General features: G+C 39.8%; 1 protein-coding gene across 1 annotated transcript in view; it reads right to left on the bottom strand.

Annotated features, from left to right (window-relative positions):
* Positions 1–25,199, bottom strand: part of CPA6 (carboxypeptidase A6) — a 264,184-nt gene that overhangs the window by 146,949 nt on the left and 92,036 nt on the right. Inside the window, exon 2 of the mRNA XM_061171752.1 lies at positions 9,927–10,002. Coding sequence (XP_061027735.1) covers positions 9,927–10,002 — 76 coding nt within the window. The remainder of the gene's footprint in view (positions 1–9,926; positions 10,003–25,199) is intronic.

Below are 25,199 nucleotides of genomic sequence, written 5' to 3' on the forward strand. Positions count from 1 at the left end.
CTGGATATGATCCTAGGAAGTATACCTCCAGGGGTTATACTCTCAATGATCACCATGCTAACTGCGTTTCACATTTGACCTGTCCAAGACTCACATGGCTAAATATTTAATATATGTGTTTGGATGGTGATAGTCAATCCTTTTAAGTCACTGGTACTTATTTACATGCTGGTGCCCATTTCTCTAAAACAGTTGTCATCCTTCTCACCAAGGACCTCTAAAACAAAGCAAGGCAGGGAAAATCACTCCACATTTATGTAGCTAGAGAAAAAAAATATGGTAGGAAACAGGAAACTTTTAAAAATCAAGCAAACTCTGTGACTGTGGCTGATGAACAGGCTGCTCTAAGTTCATGGGTCCAAGAAATGGCACCAAAGTATAGTCTGTACACTGGATAGGAAACCTCTCAGTCACCAAGAAGCCTCATCTCTGCCCTTGAAAAAGAACTTCATCTATTCCCATATCCTCCATCCCATGTTCACGTCCTTTAAAAGTGGAAATAGATTCGCATTTGACAAAGTGAAAATCATGCCCTCCAGTTCTTGTTAGTTTTCCAGGTGAAATCACAAGAATAAATACAAAGGGTGATTTACAAAGAACAGGAAAAGAAGTGAAAGCCGATGGGTGGGTTAGGAAGGAATAATGGTCTTTTCTACGTCTTGTCTGGGCTGTGTTCCTAGGAGTGAGCGCCTGACTTTGCACATAAAGCTCTTTTAGCACCAGCTGAAGACTCGCTCCTTTCTCTCCCATCAATGCCTCCCTAGTCACTGTATGAAATTCAGGGATCCACTAAATTGCAGATCTGTAAGAAACTCATTCCACTGGGGATGGTTTGGGGGAGGAAAGATGCTGTAAGTACAAAGTGCTAAGGATGCCAGGATATACTGTCTGTAGACTTCAGTGAGGGTCAAAGAATTCAAGGACAATCTATGCTTTAGCTGAGTCTTCAAAGGTGAGTGGTGCTTACAAGCAGGGCAAAGAGGAGAAGAGCATTCCAGACAAGAGGAACAGCTTGAGAAAAGGCCCTTCAGAGAGAAACTATAATCAGGTCAGTACAGCAAGGGTGAAGAACACTGAGCCAAGGGTAGTGATGGATGCTGAGAAATGTCTGAGAGACAGGCAGGGTGTGGTTTTCAAGGGCTCCATGTGTCATGCCAAAGCGTTTGAAGTCTACACCCTTGGCCAGTGGTTGACTCCCCTTTCTACCTATGGATTCACCTAGAGAGCTTTTAAAAAGATAACTAATAACCAAGCCTTACCCAAGCAACTGAGTCAGAATCTCTGGCAGGGGGACCAGATATCAGCTTCCAAGATGATTCAATGTGCAGTCTGGGCTGGAGATACTGCTGTTGACAATGGGTGGGGAGGATACTTAAAAGGTTTCAGGTAGAGATGTGACGTGGTCAGTTTTTCATTTCAGAAAGATCACCTTGACTACAGTATGGAAAATAGGTAGGAGTCATACATGAGGTGATGGAAAGGCAGTTTGGGAGATGAGTGCAAATCAGGATAAAGGCAATCAGGGTCAGAACTAAGGCAATGGCAGTGAGAATACAGACAAGGTAGGTAGCTGCCATCTTTCACCTCGGCTTTATTGACAGACTGGAAAGGATATGTGGGTGGGGTGAGTTATAAAAATGACCACAAATTTTTCTCATGTCTGTATTCACACCTTGCAACCATTTCATCAAGAACTGGAGTCTGTTTTCCCAGTCCTTGAATCTGGGCTGGCCCTCTGACTTCCTTTGTCTGGTGGAATGTGGTAGAAGTATATCTGAGTTTCTTCAATAAGTGCTGCTGGGAAAACTGGACAGCTACATGTAAAAGAATGAAATTAGAACACTCCCTAACACCATACACAAAAATAAACTCAAAATAGATTAAAGACCTAAATGTAAGGCTGGACACTATAAAACTCTTAGAGGAAAACACAGGAAGAACACTCTTGGACATAAATCACAGCAAGATCTTTTTTGACCCACCTCCTAGAGTAATGGAAATAAAAACAAAAATAAGCAAATGGGACCTAATGAAACTTAAAAACTTTTGCACAGCAAAGGAAACCATAAACAAGATGAAAAGGCAACCCTCAGAATGGGAGAAAGTATTTGCGAATGAATCAATGGACAAAGGATTAATCTCCAAAATATACAAACAGCTCATGCAGCTCAATATCAAAAAAACAAACAACACAATCAAAAAATGGGTGGTAGACCTAAATAGACATTTCTCCCAAGAAGACATACAGATGGCCAAGAGACACATGAAAAGATGCTCAACACCACTAATTATTAGAGAAATGCAAATCAAAACTACAATGAGGTATCACCTCACACCAGTTAGAATGGGCATCATCAGAAAATCTACAAACAATCAATGCTGGAGAGGGTGTGGAGAAAAGGGAACCCTCTTGCACTGCTGGTGGGAATGCAAATTGATACAGCCACTATGGAGAACAGTATAGAGGTTCCTTAAAAAACTAAAAATAGAATTACCATATGACCCAGCAATCCCACTACTGGGCATATACTCAGAGAAAGCCATAATTCAAAAAGACACATGCACCCCAATGTTCATTGCAGCTCTATTTACAATACCCAGGTCATGGAAGCAACCTAAGTGTCCATCGACAGATGAATGAATAAAGATGTGGTACATATATACAGTGGAATATTAGCCATAAAAAGGAACCAAATTGGGTCATTTGTAGAGATGTGGATGGACCTAGAGACTGTCATACAGAGTGAAGTAAGTCAGAGAGAGAAAAACAAATATCGTATATTAACACATATTTGTGGAATCTAGAAAAATGGTACGGATGAACCAGTCTGCAAGGCAGAAATAGAGACACAGATGTAGAGAACAAATGTATGGACACCAAGGGGGGAAAGGGGGGGTGGGATGAAGTGGAAGATTGGGATTAACAAATATATACTAATATGTATAAAATAGATAACTAATGAGAACCTGCTGTATAGCACAGGGAACTCTATTTCACTTCGCTGTACAGTAGAAACTAACACAACATTGTGAAACAACTATACCCCAATTAAAAAAATTATATGAAACAAACAAACAAAAAAGAAGTATATCTGAGTTTCAAGCTTGGGTTCAAGGAGCTTTGTAAGTTTCCTCTTGGATCCCTGTGACCCCCAGGCTAGCCAGCTAGACCATAAGAGACACATGGTCCAGCTGTCCTGTTATCCCAGCCCACAGCCAACCACTAGACGTAAGAGTGATGGCAGATGCATGAATGAGCCCAGTTGAGATCACCTTCTATGGGAGACTGGTTGGACCTGACCTCTCAAACTGTCCAGTTTCAAGCACTTTAGGAATAGCAATTACTATCATCCAATAAGAGCAACTATTAGGTTGGCCAAAAAGTTCATCTGGGTTTCTCCGTAACACCTTACGGAGAACCCTGAACGAAATTTTTGGCCAACCCAATACTTTTAAAGTTTAAAAACTCATCTCAAAACAGGTTGTTTAAACATCAAAACTGAGACATCTTGCAAACAGAAAGGAAACATGGTCAACTTAAAATACAGTGGACCTAGAGTCTGTCATACAGAGTGAAGTAAGTCAGAAAGAGAAAAACAAATATAGTATATTAACGCATATATGTGGAATCTTTAAAAAAAAAAAAAAGGTACTGATGAACCTAGTTGCAGGGCAGGAATAAAGAGGTAGACATAGAGAATGGACTTGAGGACTTGGGGTGGGAGGGGGAAGCTGGGGGGAAGTGAGAGTAGCATCAACATATATACACTACTGAATGTAAAATAGTTAGCTAGTGGGAAGCAGCCGCATAGCACAGGGAGATGAGCTCGGTGCTTTGCGATGACCTAGAGGGGTGGGATAGGGAGGATGGGAGGGAGGCTCAAGAGGGAGGGGGATATGGGGACATGTGTATGCATATGGCTGATTCGCTTTGTTGAGCAACAGAAACTAACCCAGTATTGTGAAGCAATTATACTCCAATAAATATCTATTAAAAAAAATATGGTGGTATTAGTCCAAGGTCATGTTGTCAACCTATTTGAGTAAATTAAATAAAGGATCTGGGGTAATCATAATAAGAGTACTGTAGGGTTTTTTTTTTTTTTTTTTACTTTTGAAAAAATGTTTCCAATGTATTCCTGTCTTTCCCACAGATTGTATTGTTTCTCTTAATATGTTTTTGTTATTGAGTTTACTAATTACCAATAGCCACACAGAGGGAGAAAACTGCATACCACATCTGAAATTTGTATTCCTGAAATTTAATCCATAACTGCATTTGGACATCTGCCTGGATTATAAGGAGCTTTCTTACTTTCAAAAATCATGCCAGAGAAAGCAAAAGTAATGTTGCTTCATTACTTTACAAAGCCTTTAACAAAAAAGATGTAAATGCTATTTCCTGCCCCAAACATTTTGACAGATCAAAGTTTTGGTCTCTTCTTCACTTTTATCTTTCAGTATCATTCATAATGGTTCTGTGTATCATCAGCTAGCTCACTGAGTCACTGGCTGCTTGAGGCCACTTTATTAGATTTTTATTGCTAAGTTATCACAAATTTAGCAGCTCAATTCTTACTTTACCATTTCTGTAGGTCAAAAGTGGCTTGATTTTCTGCTTAGGGTGTCACAGGGCTGAAATTAAGGTGTCAGCTTAGGCTTCAGTCTCATCTGGAGCTCAGGATCCTCTTACATTCTCAATGGTTGCTGGTAAAGTTTCACGGTAGTTGTAGGACTGAGGTCTCTGTTTTCTTCTAGTCAACTGTCAATAACTAGAGTCCTCCTGAAGTTTCTTGTTACATGGAAGCTCTCAGCTTGGATGTTTGATTTCCTCCAGGCCAGCAGGAGTCCATCTTTCTATTTCTTCTTTTGCAATCATAGAGTGGGGAAAACACTCTATTTTTAAAGTGCTCACCTGATTAGGTCAGGCCCACCTGGATAATCTCCCTATTTTAAGATCAACTGATTTGGTACCTTACTTACATTTGCAAAATCCTTTTAAAGCAGTACCTAGATTAGTGTTTGATGGAACAGCTGGGAGAAGGTGTGTATATACCAGGGCTAAGAATCTTGAAGGCCATCTTAGAATTCTGCCTTTCACAGCCATGCTTAAGAGATCCTCTAATGGCACAATCGGTTTCTAATGAAACTTGGAACAAACAACTCCCATAGCAAGAATTCTATCGTCCATCTTCCTTCTCACAAGTTTCCCAGTCCATTCCACCATCCAGTTGGATGTTTGAGCTTGTAAGCTCCTAGGGACCACAGGTGTTCTGGAGCTCCTATAGGTCCAGCTGCATGACTTGGGCGGGTACCAAGGAGGATTAGAAAAAAGAGCATTCAACTATAGCACGATACTGAGGAAAGTGGTCACACCTGGGAAAGGCAGCAGCCACGTTCACAACCAAGCAAAGGAGAAAGGATGAAGGCTTCCTCATAAGAAGTGCAGTTTTTTCCCATGGAAATTTATGAGTCTAGATATGTCACTCAAAGATATCAAGAAAGCTAATATTTTTGAGGCTATGTTTTAGTTTGAAAAAAATGATGAACTTTTGGATACAGGACAGTTTTTTATCCTACAGATCTCTGATGAGAAAACTGGAAACAAACATCATTAATTTTTCTTTCAACAAGGCTGTGTCAATTCTCTTAAGAGAAACTCTGTGATTTTACATAAAGCCATTTCTATTCCTTCAGAGCACAAAGAATCTGTGACGAAATCTAGGCAGAACATGGTGTTCGGACTTTAATTTTACTCACCTGCAAACTGTCCCCTTTCCATCATAACTTTATTTAAATCATGGTTATGCTCTTAATTACCAGTTTAATTGGTTGGTGCTTTCTCAATCCAGTTCTCTGGAGGCATGGTTTTCTGTTTAACTTTTGTTTTAATTCTTCAGCAAAACCATAAAATTTAATTAGGAAAGTAACCAGCTTTGTAACAGCAGTTCTCTAATTAGCTATGCTCTGACCATACCGTCTCAGATTCCATTCAACAATGCACATACACTTTGCATTTGTTCCGGTTTCAGATAAAGCACTGTGAATTTAGCCTAAGCATATATTCCAATTGCTTTTCACTTTTCCATAAATGCTTGGTTACAGTCAATGAAATCAGAAAAAGTAACTTAAAGCATTCATATATGCTATTAAACCAAGAGCCAGCAAAGGCCAAGATGTAGGAATGCTATCTTACCGTGCATATTCGTTTCTATTGCTGCAGAACAAATTACCACAAACTCAGTTTAAAATAATACCCATTTATCATCTTACAGTTCTGTAGGTCAGAAGTCCAGACACAGCTGGCTGGATTTTTTCTTCAAGATCTCACTGAGCAAAAATCAAGATACAAGCTGGGCTGGGATTTCATCTGGACCTCAGGGTTGTCTTCCAAGCTCATATGGTTGTGGCAGAATTCAGTTCCTTATGGTTGTAGGACTGACATCTCCATTTCCTTGCTGCCTGTCAGCTGCAGATGGCTCTCACATCCTAGCAGCCACTATCCTTATCACATGGCTCCCATGGGAAGTTCACAGCGTAGCAGCTTGACTATGTGCCAGGGGGAGCACTTCTCTGACTTCTTCCTCTGCCAACAGCTGGAGAAAACGCTCTGCTTTTAAGGGGCTCACCTGATTAGGTTAGGCCCACCCCAGGTAATCTCCCTCCTGCTGCATAATACTTTACATATCAAGAGAATGACTATTCTATCGTATTAACAGGCCCCAGCCCACACTCAGAGGAGGGATTATGCAGGGTGTACACCACGGGGCAGAAATGCTGGGGCCACCTTAGAATTCTGTCTACCACACTGTGCTGTAGGGAAAGAAGGCAACTCAAGGCCTCCCAGCAAACCCTCCTCTCTTCCCCTTGGAGGCAGTGCACAGGGTGTGCAAAGGAGCTGTTAACAATGGCCCCAATTCTGTCCCATCAGCTCCACAGGGCATCAGATGACAGACAGTCATATTCTTTCTTCTCTGCAGGCTTTTTTCTCTGCCTGGCCAGAATTGCTGCTTTCAGTAGTGCAAGAGGAACACGTGATGAAATCATATGAATTTAAAACGACCTCAAGTTAACATGATGCTTATTGATAGAAATTTAGTTAAGCTCAGTGCCTCAAACTTCAGCCTAATAAAACAATTTCTTTAGTGAAAGGAATGAAATGCGCAGAAAAGAGTTATTATAGCAGGCCCGAATCTGCTAGACTTAGAACGGCCTGCCTGCAAGACGGGCCTGGGAACTTAGATTGTGGGAGGGTCCCTACCATCCTAACCAAGAAGAGCAGTTCACGGTGCCTAAAGTGTTTGTGCAAACAGTGTAGCTCACGCTGAACACCTGCTCTCCTGCAGGAGCCTGGAATTCTGGTGCGTGTGAGGCAAGGGGGCTACGTGATTAGGCTCAATAAAATCCCCAGGCGCTACGTCTATGGCGAGCTTCACATGTGTCATCACAACTTGTTACCGAGGGAATTAAGAACATCCTGTGTGACTCTCCTGGAAGACGATTCTTGGAAACTTGTGCCTGGGTTCTCCTGGACTTCACGCCATGTGCCTTTTCTTCTTGCTCATTTTGCTTTGTATCCTTTTGCATAATAAATCATAGGTCTAATTAGGCCTGTAGGCTGAGCTGTGAGGCTCCTCCTGCAATCACTGGACCTGGGGGTGGTCTTGGTGACCCCTGACTCAAGGAATAAAGTAAGTAAGAGCATGATAATGATCACATTCTGAGACCAGGCTCCAGTGCCCTGCAAACGTGGCCTTGATCCTCTCCATTGTGAAGACGATCAGAGTACACAGACTAGAGGCAAGAGGTAGCCTCACCTGGGTTCTAGAGGGTTTCGCACTGCTTAGATGTGTGTTCCAATTCTGCACTGTGACCTGGGGCAAGTTCCTTAACCTCTGTCTGTCTCTCCCAGTTTCTCTATCTGTAAGATAGCAGTAATGATAGTACTCAATTCATAGGGTCGTTAAAATGAGGCAGTTCATAGAAAGCACTTATCACTATGACTGGCATGTAGTGACTGCAAGGGCTGGATGCGACTGTGACGTGGACTCACCAGAACATTGTCAACACTGGGATATTAACTCCCCATCCCCCCTTGCTCTGCTCCCCTCTTTCCTCACCAGTCCCTCCCCTCTTCTCTCAGTTATCTTCTAAGCTCCTTTGCATCCAAACTGTTTCCTCCCCTAGTTTATTCCCTTTCCTTAAGGACCACATGGGAAACAATATGCAGGAGCATTTTTAAGTACAAAAAGGGCACAATGTAAATGTGCTGTCATTAGGGTCCACCATCCTGTCTATGCTCAACATCTTTCGGTTCCATCTACAATGACTGATGAGTTTATAAGTAATCCCACAGTTCTCACTGATGTAATCTTATTGCTTTTGATAATGGTAAGTGATCACTGCATACAGAACTATGCAATTCCATTTTTATAACTTTGTAAGGCTTACCATGTAAATATATTCACAAATTGGGAGAAAAGTCCTTTGACAAATCATGTTTTCCAATATTTGGTTCAGAATATTTGTTCCTTGGAATACTGCACTCTAAGATGTAAAGGGTCTATTGTTCTTTTCCAGTGATAGTTCTACAACACAATGGAGACAGAAACTTCTGCTTGAAACTTGCTTTGTTTTTGTGTAACTTTTGAGTCCCTGGTGGGTTATTCAGAGAGTGTTCAGGTATCGCTGCTGAAAAGGCTATAATGGGGTTGATGATCATATGTGACCAGAGGAAGGTCAATGTCAGTACCCAGAAGCAGGGATTCCTTTGAGGGGGAGAGGAGGTTTAGGAAATGCCTGGTGAGCGCAGTCTCTCTGGTACTGGATAAAATCACGACAGTTTGGAATAAGCTCCTGCATTCTCACTGTGAGCCCTTGTCATGGGACCCCCAAGCTTAAACAGGACACTGCATGTGTAGGGGCTGCAGATGAGGAAGAAGAAAGGAAATCAATAAAAGTTCAAAACCTCATTTGCAAATAAATTCAATATCTGAAGGGAAGATGTCAAAGAGAAACATCAAACCAAAAACAAAAGACCAAAAGTCTGATAATTATAAATATCTCCAGAAGCCACTGATTCTGTCATCCCTCCTCTGCCATCCCCCTAACACCGTCTCCAGGTACAACTGTATGGCAGTCCTAGGACACTTGCTTGTCTATCCCACACTGAAGATTAATGAGGCCTCCCTGGCAAGTCTCCTTTGCTGTCCGTTAAAATGAAGCTAAACCACCACAAAATTTATGGGATGCTTCTGTTCTTGGTAGGCATGGAAGAGAGCCCATCACAACACTTCTCATCGTAACCTTTTAGCTTTTAGCTGAAGTTAACACTCAATTATATTGTAGTAATGGGGAGATGAGAAACCCTCTAACCTAAAAACCATAGAATTCGTCAAAGATTGAATAATCAAAGCCCTTCAACCTTTGCCAACAAAATTCTCTTATCGGACTCACTGAAACATAGCAAAATTAACTTGAATTTCTAGCTTTCTTTTCCTCAACTCACGTCTGCTTGAAGTTTTAATTAGAAGGAAAGTGTCTAGATGATCAGCAGGGAGATTTCAAGGAGGAGAAGTGAAGCTTTGGAAAATTACAAACTAAATCCATTTGTTAAAAAAATTTTACTGAGCTCCTAGGATATTCAACACACTCACTGAGAACAGAGCAATGAACAAAAATAGACAAGCTCTCTCATGAAGCTTACATTCTACTAAGGGAGATGGAAAATAAATGAACTAGTAAATAGATAATTGGTCAGATATATAATATTTTGAGTAACCTTAACTATCCTTTAAAGGCACTTTCAGGCTATCTCTTATCATTTTCTTCCCTTGACTAATGAAGTCCAATTATTCAACTCTAGTCAGCAAAACCCTGTAAACACATATATGAGCATCATGATAAGTGAGTGGACACTCGCTTACCTTCAGTTGCTGGTATATTTTCTTCAGTGCATATGCTTCCTCTTCTGTATTGGGAATAAGTCTTATCACCTTATCACTATAAGAAAAGGAAAACAATGGTGATATTTACCTTTCAAAAATAAAGATATAATAACCATCTCTATCTTCTTACCTTTTAAAAAACTGCCTCTGCATTTAAGAAAAACAGCAGAACTTTGGACTGGCCAGCAGGAATCTTATCCTGTCCTTGTTACTCTCTGATTGTATTGGTCTTTTTTTCTCTGTCTGAACACTATTTATTTTTTCATCAGCTTTTGAAGATTACAAACTGACACTCAAGCAGAGAAAGGCCAAAAACACAGGAACAGTGGCAACAGGACAAGAATGTTCATGGTATCTCAAAGCAGACACCAAGAAAGAAAACTCCTGATGACAGGGGAAAAAGAAAAACAACTACTTTTTATTTTATTTTATTTTTTAAAGTAATTAATTAATTTATTTTTGGCTGTGTTGGGTCTTCATGGCCGCGCGCGGGCTTTCTCTAGTTGTGGCGAGCAGGGCCTGCTCTTCGTGGTGGTGTGCGGGCTTCTCTTGTTGCGGAGCACGGGCTCTAGGAGCATGGGCTTCAGTAGTTGTGGCATGCGGGCTCAGTAGTTGTGGCACACGGGCTTAGTTGCTCCGCGGCACGTGGGATCTTCCCGGACCAGGGCTCGAACCCGTGTCCCCTGCATTGGCAGGCAGATTCTTAACCACTGTGCCACCACGGAAGCCCCAAAACTACTTTTTAAATTTAACTTAATGCTGAAAAATAATGTGACTTTTGATGAGAGAACCTGTGAAATCCATACACAGCAGAACATTTCTGGTTTGGATTCTTCCCACATTGAGAATAGTAAAGATAAGCCCATCTCTACGGGGCATTTTATTTCTCAAGTACAGAGCTTCCCAACTGGTATATGAAGGGCCCCCAATTATTTGTGGGTGTGCCATGAGATGCTGATGGCTGTAAAATTTTTTATTTTTTTATTCTTATTTTTTTTAATTTATTTTTTATTGAAGTATAGTTGATTTACAATGTGTTGGTTTCTGGTGTACAGCAAAGTGATTCATTTATACATATAAATGTGTTCTTTTTCATGTTCTATTATGGTTTATGCAATATTTTTAAAGTGATAAAAATTTAAAATCAATTTTTACAGCCATTAAAATTTTACCACAGTTGAATATTTGAACACTCTTTATAGATTCTGAATTGCCTAAGAAGACTGGAGGTGTCATGCTTTCCATCAGAGAGTTCTCTGTGGTGGTGACTGCCCCCCCAGGTGTGCCAGACAGGTATTATCATTTTCTAATTATGTCATGAGGAGGTTGAGAAGCACAGCTCTGGTATGTAATAATCACAACTATATATGTATAACTGAAGCACTGTGCTGTACACCTGAAACTAACACATTGTAAATCAACTATACTTCCATAAAAATGAAATTCATTTATCATAGTAAAAAAATAATCACAACTGTTCCACGTGTTTTGCATGGAGTATATACTTATTAAATATTTATTAGCAGATTGTATAAAGGAGATCATTGAGAATAATTGGCTTCCAGAGGAAATGTAAGGAAAAACTAAGTACAAGGGGAATGCATATTTTTCATCATCCTCTATGGCATTTTACAATGACTGCAGATAAAGAAGAATGTTATTAATACCACATATATATAAAGCACAAAAAAACCCCTCTAGCAGTTCAGTCACAACTTCTCTCTCCAGCCTCAAAGTTGTATCAGAATAAGAATAGAATTTGCATGCTTTTCCAATGGTTTTACTACTTAGATGAACAGCAGTCTCGAAGGCTAGGTAAGATTAATATGGAGGACATCAGAGCCCAAGGGAGACTTCCAGATTTGTTGGACAGTCATTCTTTAGGGCTGTGTGTCCATTTCCAATCACTTTAGCTGTATTCTTTCAAATGATCCTGTTACACCTTCCTTAGGCCTATGAATTAAAAGACCCCTGGCTTGCTGATGATAATTTAGTATGTTTTAGGTACTCCTACTCAATATGGCTTTGTAGCTTTGATTTCCTCAAAAATCACACAAAGCAACCTCTCACTATCCATGTCATAAAGCCCACTTTTCTGGAAAGAATGAAAAAGTAGAAGGAAAGAAAAAAAATCAAGTCACTGTAAAACAACTCCAAAAATGACCTTCAGAATTTAAATGTAATTACACCTTTTCTTTTTTTCATTTCTGTTTACACATTTCTCTGGCCTTTGTTTTTCCTGGATTCATCATATCCTGGCCTCTCCCACCTGAACCAATATAATTCTTGGCAAAGAGAAACAACTCCGATGGATGATATGGTTGTTTTTGAGGGATGGATCACTTGACAACTTGCTGAAAAACACCTCCATCTGGGGCCCTGTCAGCTCCTCAAGAGTGCAAAGAAAGCAATCTGTAGTTGTTTTACAGCCATGGGCAGATTTTTTTTTTTTTTAAGATGATAGATAATTCAACCTGGCAATTGGTTCCTCCTCTGTGAGTGTAAGATAAAAGGGGACCACCCCTGGGATTATTGAACCCTGAAAGTGATTGTTCAAACCCAGCTTTGTCATTTTTATCAGAAAAAGTTCACTTCATCTCAGCTTGTAGAAATTTTCAGGTGTGACTTGAGAAATGTTACTGTTTGATTACTTATCAAAGAGCAGAGAATAAGGAAAGCTATTTAGGAAAGCCCATGAAATGCCATACTTTTTTGTAAGCCTATAAATTATATTGGTAGACTAGCCAGTAACCAAAACCCAAGAGCTCTTTATTCAGCATGTAAAACCAAATGCCTTCCAAATGCCCCATTTGTTTTACCAAACAGAAAGCTTACTCTCCCTAGATCTGATAGCTAGTCTTTTTCGAAGTGCCGAACAATAATTCAGGACCACAAACAGGAAATTTTCAGGTAGTGAAGTAGCTACTGGAACTTAGAAAAACTAGCTGTGCACAACTATCATAGAAGGTGAACTGAGGCTTCCTTTATAATTTATCAGTTTTTTCAACCACTACGTGACAACATCATTTTAAGACCCCTTGGTTACCCTTTGGGATTAAGACGAGGGTAAATCAGATATTTCTGACTCAGCCTATATAAAGTTGTCAGAGAAAGACTGCACAGATGTTTTTAAGTACAGTTTAAGGATGTAGTACAGAGGCGGCAGGATATCCTAGATAACTAATGTCCCAGTAATTATTAATATGTATTCACTCATGATATACTGATATTTTGTACCCTTGTCTTACAGGACAAATGAGGTTATGTTGCTATAATGCTAGCATCAAGTCTGGTTGTAAATTTGACGACTAAACCTTCTGTACTGTAGCAACCACATTAAAAAAATTTAATGAATTGAAAAACTATTATTAAATGTCTAATTAGAATGTATACTCCTAGAGAAGAGAATTCAGCAAGAGAATACCATGTCAAACTTGTTACCACCTGTCTGGGTCTCACAGTCCTTGTTACAGGAGTGAGGGGTGAACTCCCAGCTGCCTTTTCATTCTATTTTAAAATTTAATTATATATATATATTTTTAACTTTTCGAAGTATAATGGACTTATTAGTTTCAGGTGTACAACATAGTGATTCAATATTTTTATAGATTACACACCAAAGTTATTATAAAATATTGACTATTTTCCCTGTGCTGTACATTACATCCCTGTGACTTATTTTCTAACTAGCAGTTCGTTCCTCTTAACCCCCTTCACCTATTTCTCCCCTCCCCCTACTTCTCTGCCCTCTGGTAACCACTAGTTTGTTCTCTGAATCTATGAGTCTTTTTCTGTTTTGTTATATATATATTTTTAGATTCCACATATAAGTGAAAACATACAGTATTTGTCTTCCTCTGACTTAGTCACTAAGCATGATACCTAAGACTGTGTCGTTGGAGTTTGATGCCTGCTGTAGTCATCGCTATGCCTTGACCACACCTACGGAAGAACATCTGTGTATGGACAACCTGAGAGTCCTCCTCCTCAGCCTCCTTTTGAAAGACATAAATGTGAAGCTCCAGATTTTTCCTCTAGCTCCTGGCATGACCTTTCACAATTAATTCTATTATCAAACTCGACATTTCTTTGTAAGTTACAGAGCTAGTTTATGAATCCATGTTTATAAAAATTAAAATATTACACGGGATGTGAAATAATAAAGTTCCTCTCCCAGTTCTCTTCCAACCCAAACCTCCCATCTGCCCCTAGTGGCCATTATGAACAGTTTCCTGTGATTCGCGCCAGACTCTTTGCATTTACACATGCACGCATGCGCACGCACACCCCCCCAACACGGTGATTTGTTTTATAACACTTTGTAATACTAACTTGCTTTTATTTTTCACTTAATTCATTTTAAATGCTATTTTTCACTTAATTTGGTTTTAAAATGCTCCTTTTAAATAAACAACTGGATTCCATATGATAATATTTTATTTCAGAGTTTTATACCTATATTCGTAAGGGAGGCTTTTAAAAATCCAACTTTAAAGCATCATGTTCTTTTTGAATCACTTTTGTCTGATTTTGGTATCAACATTATGCTTACTTCATGGGATTAATTAGGGATTTTTTTACCATTGCAATATGCTCTGACAATTTGAATGACACAGAAGTTATGCTTCTGATTGTTTTGTAGAATATACTCATAAAATCTTTGAAGGTGAGACCTCCTCTTCCTTTTTTTTGTTTTTGTTTTTTTCTGGTGGTTGGGGGTTAGATATCTACCTTTTAAATTCTTTTGTGGATAATGGTGTGTTCGGTTCTCTTCTGGGCTTTTGGTAATTTACATTTCCCGGAAAACCATCCACTTATTTTTATAAAATATATTAAACTATTAAAAAGTCTTACAATTTAAGACATCTATCTTTCTTTATCTGTAGCTTTGTCCCCTTTTTATGTCCTAATGGTATTTGTGGGATTTTTAAAAATTCCTCAATCAGATTTTGCAAAATTTATTTTATTGGTCTTTTAAAGAATCATTTTGTTTTTATTGATCAATTATGTTTATTATATATAAATATATATGTATTTTGATGTATATATAGTTATATATGTTATATATTAATGTGTAACATGTATTTTGATGATACATAGTTATGTATAAGCTCATAACTACTACATCTTCTGAATGGAATGAAACTTTTATTTGAACAAAATATCCTTAGAAAAATCATTCTTTGGCTCATTTAAATAGCCTTTACCTTGAATTCCATTTTCCCTAATATGATTGCCACTCATGCTTTCTTTTTGTTTAGCTGGCACAGTTTTGCCCATCTCTTTCTTATGCTTTATTCCCCAGATGTGTCTCTTGCAAATGTCATAATGCTAGATTAAATTTTTAAAATCCATAAAGACCTTTGACTTTTAGCTGGAGAACTGTACTTGTTCACATTAATTATCACACCTAATACGTGTGGTTTTAATCTTACAATTTTTCATTTTGTTGTAAGTTCTTGTTGCCGTTTTCTTCCTTTTCTGCCTTTCTTAGAGTTAACCAATTTTCTTTGCCAATTGTTTCATATCTAGTGGTTTGTGAGCTACGCATCTTATTTCTATTTCTTCAGTGTTTTTATACATTTAAAAAACCTTAACAGAAATAGAGGCACAGATGTAGAGAACAAACGTATGGACACCAAGGGGGAAAAGCAGCGGGGGGGGGGAGAGGGGGTGGTGGTGGGATGAACTGGGAGATTGGGATTGACAATATATACACTAATATGTATAAAATAGAAAACTAATAAGAACCTGCTGTATAAAATTCAAAAAAAAGAAAACACCTTAACAAATACCTCTTCTTTCATGTCTAGAATTAATGTCTTAGTACTTTCCTCCCTCGAAAAAGATTTAAAAATATTTTTTCTCCATCCCTCTCCCTCCCACATTTTTCCTCCTCCTTCATTCCATGTTTGTGAAAATCATCTGGCATTTTTGTTGCACGTGTCTAAGTGTGGATCTCTCCTCAAAATTCATATCTTGAAGTCCTAACGCCCAGTATGTCAGAATGTGAGTGTATTTTGAGATAGGGTCTTTGAAGTGGTAATTAAGGTAAAATGAGATCATTAGGGTGGGGCCTCATCCAATATGATTGGTTTCCTTTTCAGAGAGGAAATTTGGGCACAGACACTCACAGGCGGAGGAGCATGTAAAGACACAGGAGAAGAAGGCCTCAGAAGAAACCACACCCACAGACCCCCTGATCTCAGACTTCCTGTTCTAGGACTGTGAGGAAATGAGTTGCTGGGGCTGAAGTGACCCAGTCTGTGAACTTTGTCACCAAAGCCCCAGCAGACTAATATTCATACACACTCTGAAGATGGCAGCATAACCATTATGTCCTCATGGAGCTATTCTTTGATATCCAGAAAATTTCAGTCACCTTGTTCTTTCCTGTATTCTCCCAATACCTTATACATGTCCTATTATACTCACTGTAATTATTTAATGTCTACATCTCTCCACTAAGCTCTAAACTCCATATAAGCAGGAATTCAATACATTGTAGTCTATTTGTGGGAATCCTGCGTTGTGTGAGTATCTCTACAGAGTGGTTTGGAGCTGGTCTTGAGGGGTCCAGGGCCAGTTTTTTTGTCTTACTGGAAATTCCTCTATTATGCAGAGGGTGAAGGAGCTCACACTCACGCATGGTAGAGGCCCGGGGTATCTGCTTTTCAGAGGTGTCTCCTATCCCCCACAACCCTAGGAAAGTAAAATCTCCCTCAGTTTCTTCCAGCTGAGTGGGAAGTTTTTCTCCACAGTTCGAGAAAAGTGCTTTGAGAAAAGCAACCTTTACGCAGACTTGCTTCTAGCTCCCCACTCCTGCCCACTGTGGGTACTGGAACCCCAGCATCAGCTTGAGGGCCCCTTTGCAAAGTCCTGACTCCCAGACCTCAAGGCATCAGCTTTTTCTTTTCACTGCAGCTTCCCTCCCGCCCTCAACTGTTTGGCACCTGGAAGTTTCCTCTTCTTTCTTCCTCCAAAGCTCAGTAATCCACTAAAACCAATGACAGGGTGGCAGCATCACGCACTCTGGAGGCAAGTTGCCAGCACAATCTGTGTGGTCTTAGGCAAGGTTTTTCACCTTTCTGTGCCTCAGTCCCTCTCTCTACAGATTGGGGAGACTCGTACCTAATTCATGGACTATTAAATGAGTGACGGTTTAATGAGTATTCAAGTCAAGTGCTTAGAGTAATACCTGACAGAGTCAGAGATATTATAGATGTTTGATGTTATTATTACATTTTGGCATTTTCAGCATTTTTTCGCTTTTTCCAATATTTACACTTGGAGGGTTCCTGATGGCATCCACTCAAATCCTTCATGTTCTCTCCTGTTCTAATCTGTTGAGTGGAAGAATGAATAGATTCTCAAGAGGAAACTACTTGTAGCAGACCTCCTGAGCAGCCTCAGAATGTGTGACCTGTCTGTAGTCTGTCCTCTGCTTGGTGTCGTGTAACTGCTTCCCTTGGGACCAACCTAATTTGAGACCCAACTTAAAGACAGTCCGTGGAGAGTAAGGTGGAATGACAAGTAAGTCCTGCCCAGTTGGGCTCACTCTATGGCCGGTGACTGACAGTCGATGCAGTCAGATCCCATCTTGGGGAGTTTGCGCTTGAGACATAAAGAAAAGGACCAGTTAGTTTGCAGGATCTGGAGCAGGGGCACCAGACCCAGGGAACAGCCAAGTGGCCACACTGGCAAAGTCCTCAAGCAGGGAGCACAGGCACTTGACACACAGCCCTTCGTGAATGATCGTTTGGTTCCAGGGACCTGGGTTGGAAACAGTCCCCCCTTTTCCTTGTGCTTCCTTATGATAAACTTCTATCGTCTGACATATCTGGAACGTGTCTTTTTTAAACCCAGCAAATGCACCAGTATTAAGAACACATAAACTTCAGATACTTCAGTTTTTCATTTCTGTCTCCAAGTCACTGGATTTATCTTCTCTGATCCAGTTCCTTGTTCATTTAGGGAAGAAAAAGAATAAGGTTGGATTCCAATCAGGGCTCCACCACTTGACCAAACTGTGTAAACATTTAGAGCCAATGATGCCTAATCCTTAATTGGGGAAACACTAGAATTTTGTTGCATAAGGTTTTTGTGAGAATTATTTCATTTGGCCACACTTATTAAGGTTTCATTATGTGCCAGACACAGTGGTGGATGCTAGGGATAGAGCAGTTCCTGCCATGATGGGCTTACACTCAGTCCCTGTGAGATACTGTCTGGGAAACGCCTAACTTAACATAGCCTCTCAGTGCATAGTAGCTACTGTTATTACCTCTGCAGGAAAATATTTTTTTCTCATCCTTTAGAACTTAACAAGCTGAAAGCAGATGCTTTGCCAAGTGTGTTTCACTGTAAATATCAGAAACAAACCACGATTTAGTTGTGGATCTATTTAACTTTCTTTGGTCGTTGTTGGTGTTTTTATTTCTTGACATTTTCACAGGTATTTGAATCTAATTGTTGATCAGTTTCTTAATTTGGGACTATTTCCTTCCTTCTCAGGCAGCTCTTTGGCATCTCAGAAACGCACATATTAGGTAATCTCATTTTCTACAACAGCGATTTATATAAAATAAAAAGGGAAAATAATTTCAGAGACAGTCTTGTAGAGATGTTCTCTCTATTGGTACAGGCTACACATGTTCAATTTTTCAATAAAGACACAATTTACCTGGATGTAGAAAAGGATTTCTAATGTTGCCCTTTACAAGGTACCAGATTAGATGACTATAGTGGATGCTTCTGACTGCCCCTCTTAAATCCATTTTCCTTTCCTTAAACCCTAACAGGACTGGTTTGCTCAGATACACACCCCAACCCCGTTTCAGGAATGAGTGTTGATCAGCCATTCAGAGGATGGATACCCCCTGGACACTTTTGTTAGTCTGGAGATGGGCACGTGCTATAAATGGACCCAATCAGGTTTAAGGGAAGGATTGATATTCCAAGGTTGAGGGGAAAAGAAGATTCACTCTCTTATTGAACATAAGCAATGTGTTACCCTGCTTGACACTGGCAACCTATAATTAAGAAGGGAGTGAACTTTGGGGTGAAGCAGATTCTGTGGACTGTTGGGAGAAGAGACAGAAAGAACCTGGGTCCTTCAGTGATCTTGTAGAATCAACCAACCTTCAAGCTCGTCCTATCTCTGGACTTCCTGTTATACAGTGTAAAATTTTTCTTTATTTGTGTAGGCCAGTTTGAGCCAGTTGTTTCCTACTTGTAACCAAAAGCATGTTGCACAATAACAGTAATTTTACTTATTTTGGCTATTTTTAGGAATGAGATAAGGAAAACCAATAGAATAATTAAATTTACTGTTATTTAATAGTAAGCAAAGTCTTCGCAGGTGGGAAAACACATATTGACATTCCTTCTTTCTTCCCTAAATACCATTCTCTAAAACATCCCTTTAATTTTGGTGGCAGCTTAAAAAACCGTGGGTGCTTTCAGAAGAGAAGATTTACGGAACTCAATAGCTAAGACTCATCTCATATTTGCAAGAAAAATAGGACGGTTTAAAATATTTGCTGATTTTTCTGAAAACTTGTATCTTGTGGAAGAATTAAAAATAGGATGTTCACTTATTAAATAAACCAATCTCATGCCCGAGCACAAAGAAAACCATTAAGTAATCGCATCTAGAAAAATTAATGTTCACACGTCGATTCTATATTATAAAGGTCTCAGAGCTGTACTTCCCTTGTTGAAAGATTGTGTTTTGATGCACATGAAAAATTTCATTAAAAAGCAATAAATAAGAGACAACTTGGCAGAGAATACTCTAGAGAGCTAAATGGATTCTCCCTTCTTTGGTCATGGTTTATAGTTGCAATATAAAATACTCAGAACATGAAGAAGCTTCCTATGGCAGTTTGCCTAGGACATGAAGATTTAGACTTCACTCTTGGATTAATATTAAGCAACAAGCAGAAGTGATGACTTTCTTCTTTTTTTTTCTTTCTTTTTTTTTTTTTTTGTTGTTGTTGTTGCTACAGTTATTTTAACAGGAGAGAAAAGAAAAATATAGTCTGCAAAAGCCTTACTGTTGTACTTCACTTTATAACAGAAATTTTCTCAAGAAGTTGAATGCCTACCGTGGTGTCTCATCTGTAATGAAAGACCAAGAAATATCTGCTGAACTGAAATGAAATTGGCTTTTTGTAAACTGCTATGTTTTAAATTTCTGAAATTGGCTTCCATTGTAAGGCTTGAAAATTTCCTATTTTCTCATTAGCACAGGTCAGAGAGGGAAAAAGAAATAAAATGTAACCCTGCCATTAAGTTAGTTTCTTACAGTAAGATATTATCTTCACTATGTCTCAAGGACTTTCTACATATCATTGTCAGATCAGTATTTGACGAGTCCTTCTTGTGATATTTAAGAATAGGACTCAATCAGAGGAAACTGTTACCACAATGGAGAACAAATCGTTCATTCAACACATATCTATGTAGCAATTATTCCATGAAAGTCCCTGGTGGGGAAGAAAAAGGAAGTGAGTATAGAGCATATATAATCTAGTATAAAGATGTCTCATCTAGATGGGTAAATAAGACATAAGTAATGCCTTAATATTATTATCATGATATAAGGTAGCATGTGATCAATGTTTTATAAATTACACAGAAAATGAGATCAAGCAGGACCCTGTGGGGCCTTCCCAGGGACAGAACCCCATGTCCTCCACCTCTTGGTTGTAGAAAAGCTTTAGCCTCCTAGGCCTTCCCCTAGTTCTGAAGAGCAAATTTAACCAGCGAAGTAAAAAATACAGAAACGAAAGGGGACAGTCAAGCAAGATGAAATAACAGTAGTTTAGCTATAAAACAAAGTCAAGGACCTTTAGTTCCTCATCAAGAGCTATAGATAATATCCTGAGCCATATCGTTGAGTTGTTTTGCTGATACCGAAACCCCTGCCAGGTAGAAGAAGTTAACTGCATGCTGACCACAAGCACGTGGACCCCAGACTGGTTGGAATCAGAAGGTTGATGATGTCGACTCCCGAAATACCACCCCATTACCTCACCACCAACCAATCAGATGAATGTCCATGAGCTGATCAGGCACCCTACAACCCTCACTCCTAATTTGCCTTTAATAACCCTTCCCTGAAAGCCCTCAGGGAGTTGTGTTTAGCTGGAACTATCAGAGAAGACGATATGGAAGGACTTGAATACTTGAAATGAAGATGTGTGTCCCAGTTGACTGAGAGTCATCAGTATATAATAGCTTAGTGGTTTTGAAATTTGAGTGTGCATGAAATTCACATGGGAATCTGCCAGAATAACTTGTTGGGCTAAATATCTTGAAATCTCCTTTCAGTAAAAAACCTTAGCAATACTGAAATTTGTATGTGTGTGTAGTGTATCTTTTAATATGCATGGGTAGGCTGGCAATAAAGTAGGGGAAAGCCTAACAGGTTGAAAATGCTGAGATAAGATAACACTGAAGCAGTGGCCACCCTGATTGAGGGCATCTGGGTAATCCCTGATGTCCTAGAATCTGAACAAGGGGAACATTCAAATCAGAGACATCAACAGAAGGCCTTAAAGATAACAACCTCAGTGAAAGGATGGCCAGAAAGAATGCCTTGTGAAAAGAAAGAGTAGGAATACTTATCTTTCTTGGACTTGGCTCTGGATAGAGGAGAAAAATATAGTCATCACTGAATTTAAAACCACAAGCTATCCAACTAGTAGGGTTAGGAATAAAATTCAAACTGCCTATGTTGTCCAAAATCTCCAAGCCTCTTTCTCTCAGCTGCAGAGCCTTGCCTAGTGATGGCTCACAGCTGAGTCCACCTTAAGGCATTACCTTCAGTTTAGAGGAAGTGCTTCACCCAAGATTAAGGCTCCTCCTACTTCTCAAAATAAAGGCAAACCTTAGCCCATCCTTTATCTTACTATAGTGTATTGCTCTGAGGATGAAAAATTCTCAGGGGTGTCAAATAAATCAACAATTAAACAAGGCACCATAAGCCCATGGTGGGACTTCATGCCTCTCCCTGTCATATCACATATCATGAGGGTAAGTAGGGTATTAGAAATAGGATGGGAAAGTTTATATTCAGATACATCACAAAGTAAGGAGAAGGAGTGATGACAATTTACATCTAACAATCTCGCTTCTTCCATCAGCTGTTAACCAAATGCATTGCTCCTGAAGGGGAGTCCCTGAAGCGTGAACAAAGAGAACACTGGTAAAACATATTGAAGATGAAGGCACGTATTGCATCCAGGCAACAGACTTATGGCCAAGCTTTGTATCTTATCTACTCATATATCCTAGAATTCAATTTAAGAAGGAAGAGGGTTGTGAAGGGGCTGTGTATTAACACAAAAGTATGAATTGAAAGGTGAAGGCAGCCTTTCCTGATAGAAACCATGTCTGATTTGGCTGATTGGCTTGACAACGAAGTTTTCCTTTGCCAGTTAGAGGATAGAGCACATAGTTTCCTAAATGAGCTATATCTGCAGAATCAAGGTTTAGAGAAAATTCTATTTTAAAGCAGGTGATAACACCATTTTGTCAAATATTATTGTGTCGGCATAGATGTAATGAAGTTCACAATATTTCAATTTTCCCAAATCTTTGTGATGATATGTTAAACAAAAAAGGGTGAGGGATGCATTATTTTCTGGAATTCTTTTAGGGGGGCATGAGTAGAGAAGTGGGGAGCTGACTTTCTTAGCTCTCTGGGCTGATTTCCGGTTCTCTCCTTAAGATGGTAACCCCTCAGACAGAGCACACTTCCCTGGAGGTGTTGTGAAGTTGTCAGGAGAAAATCAGGGAAGGGAGGAAAGACATTCTTGTTGCAGGTGACAGAGGAACTCAGAGTTCTTATTTTAAATATTAATACTTGATGTAATCTGATGAAGCAAAATATTTGATCATTGAACAGATACCTATCACTGCCATTTTTCCAGGTGCTGGAGACACAGTAGTGAACAAGGCAGGAAATTTTCTGTTATCATCTAGCTTATGTTGCAGTGAGGGAGGCAGATAATGAGTAAATAAATTAACAAACAGCGTTTCAGATAGTGACAGAGCTATGGATGAAGTAAGAGGTAATTTGATAGCAACTGGAGAGGGGGCGGTGCTATCTCAGATCGGGTGGTCAAGGAAGCGTCCTCCGAATCAAGTTTTAAATTAATACCTGGATTAAAATGAGCCAGCAGGGGAGGATTCCATGGAAGAGTGCTAAGAGCCCTGAGTTGAGACATGCTTGGTCCTCCTTGAGGACAGCAGGACAGCGAGTCTGCAGCCGAGAACAAAGGGGTGCGTGGAAGGCGGCCACGTTGCACCGGGATGACCAGGGCGGATCACGTGATGGAGCCCTGGAGGTGCGTACGGAGTTCTGTTTTTATACCCGGTGCAATGGAAGCTCTTAGAGGGTTTTAATCAGGACAATGATAACTGACTTATGTTTTTAAATGCTCACCCTGGCTGCTGTGTGGAGAATGGACTCTGGGGGGAAGGGAAGAGAGAGGGGAGAGCAAGGGGGAGAGCAAGGTGACCAGTAGGATGATTGCTGCAGTATAGGACAGAGGTGGCTTCTCTAACGAAGTGGGAGAAAGAGGCTAGATCTAGGATATACTAGAGGTAGAGCCCACAGAATTCACTGCTGAATTTATACAACCAAAGGAGAGTTAGAGAGGAATCACAGATGACTACCACATTTCGGCCATTAACTGAGATTGAGAAGACTGAAGGCAGGTTTGGCAGGAAATATCAAGCTCCTATTTCTTTCTGAACATGTTATATTTGTGATCCTATTAGACACGGATACGGTGATGATGAGGAGTCAGTTTGATGATACGAATTTGGGGCTTAGCAGGAAGCTGGGGCCAGAGGCAGAAATTTAGGAGACATTAACATACGGTTAGTATTTAAAACCATGATACTCATTTTCTCCCAAGTAGTGCATAAAATGTTTACAGAATAGTAAAATATCATAAATAGGATTTGGATTTCCCAGAAGTTGTTTGCCAGACTTTCTCTTTTCCTAGTTATTCCTTCATTCTGTTTGTAAAATTAGGATTTGAGTGTTCGGTAGAAATCATATGAGGCACGAGAGTCGGGGAGAGAACAGCACTGCTTATGTCATGAGGCATTCCTCATATGTACAAAGCTGCTTTGGTATCACGGTGTCTCTCTCCACTTAGCTCCAAGTTTGAGTCAGGGTCACGTGGAACCTAAATCACATCTAGAACCAAGGGAGCTTGGGTTTCTGTAGCCTCTGCTGGCCAGAAAGACGCACGAGCAGGGGTTGGAGTAGATGCTGAGGGAGCCAATCCAGCGTCTGCCCCACTGGTCAGAAAAATGTGGACACTGGCTTTTAATGAGGCTTTAATTCTACAAGAGATTTGAGGAATTTTTACTGGAAATTTGTCATGCAGAAATATTTTGCCTTCTGGTACATTACAGGGATGAAGCAGTTATAGAAAGCTGTGGGAAAGCTCCCTTGGAAGCTGTGAGCCAGTTTTCTAAATTAGACTTTTATTTGTTAATCAAAAATAAGAATTGACTGAAATGACTAAGAACAGAAGTGGGGGATATGGTCAGTGAAACGTGGACAAAAAACCAGGATCTCTTTACATTCTTGCCAAATGTGTTCCTCAGTGTGCAGATTTGGAGGGTTTTTTTTTTTAGGATTTTAATTTGGTTTGGGAGGGGATTTTGTTTTATTAAATTGGGAGACATACTCATTGTGGTATGGGAATGGTCTTTATATCTCTGGAGGTGACTATGTTTACTGCTTTGTGGATGTACAATTAATACAGAATGCAGAATTGGGAGGGCAAGCTCCCAGGTTCACTGCAGCATTATTCACAATAGCCAAGACGTGGAAACAACCCAAGTGTCCATTGATGGATGAATGGATAAAGAAAATGTGGTATGCATATATATGGAATCTAAAAAAATAATGGTTCTGAAGAACTTAGGGGCAGGACAGGAATAAAGATGCAGACAATGGACTTAAGGACACAGGGAAGGGAAAAGGTAAGCTGGGACAAAGTGGGAGAGTGGCATGGACATATATACACTACCAAATGTAAAATAGCTAGCTTGTGGGAAGCAGCCGCATAGCACAGGGAGATCAGCTCGGTGCTTTGTGATCACTTAGAGGGGTGGGATAAGGAGGGTGGGAGGGAGAAGCAAGAGGGAGGGGATGTGGGTATATAAGTATACGTATAGCTGATTCACTTTGTTATACAGCAGAAACTAACACACCAT

Source organism: Eubalaena glacialis, chromosome 17 (assembly GCF_028564815.1).
Source record: "Eubalaena glacialis isolate mEubGla1 chromosome 17, mEubGla1.1.hap2.+ XY, whole genome shotgun sequence".
Classification (NCBI taxonomy): Eukaryota; Metazoa; Chordata; class Mammalia; order Artiodactyla; family Balaenidae; genus Eubalaena; species Eubalaena glacialis.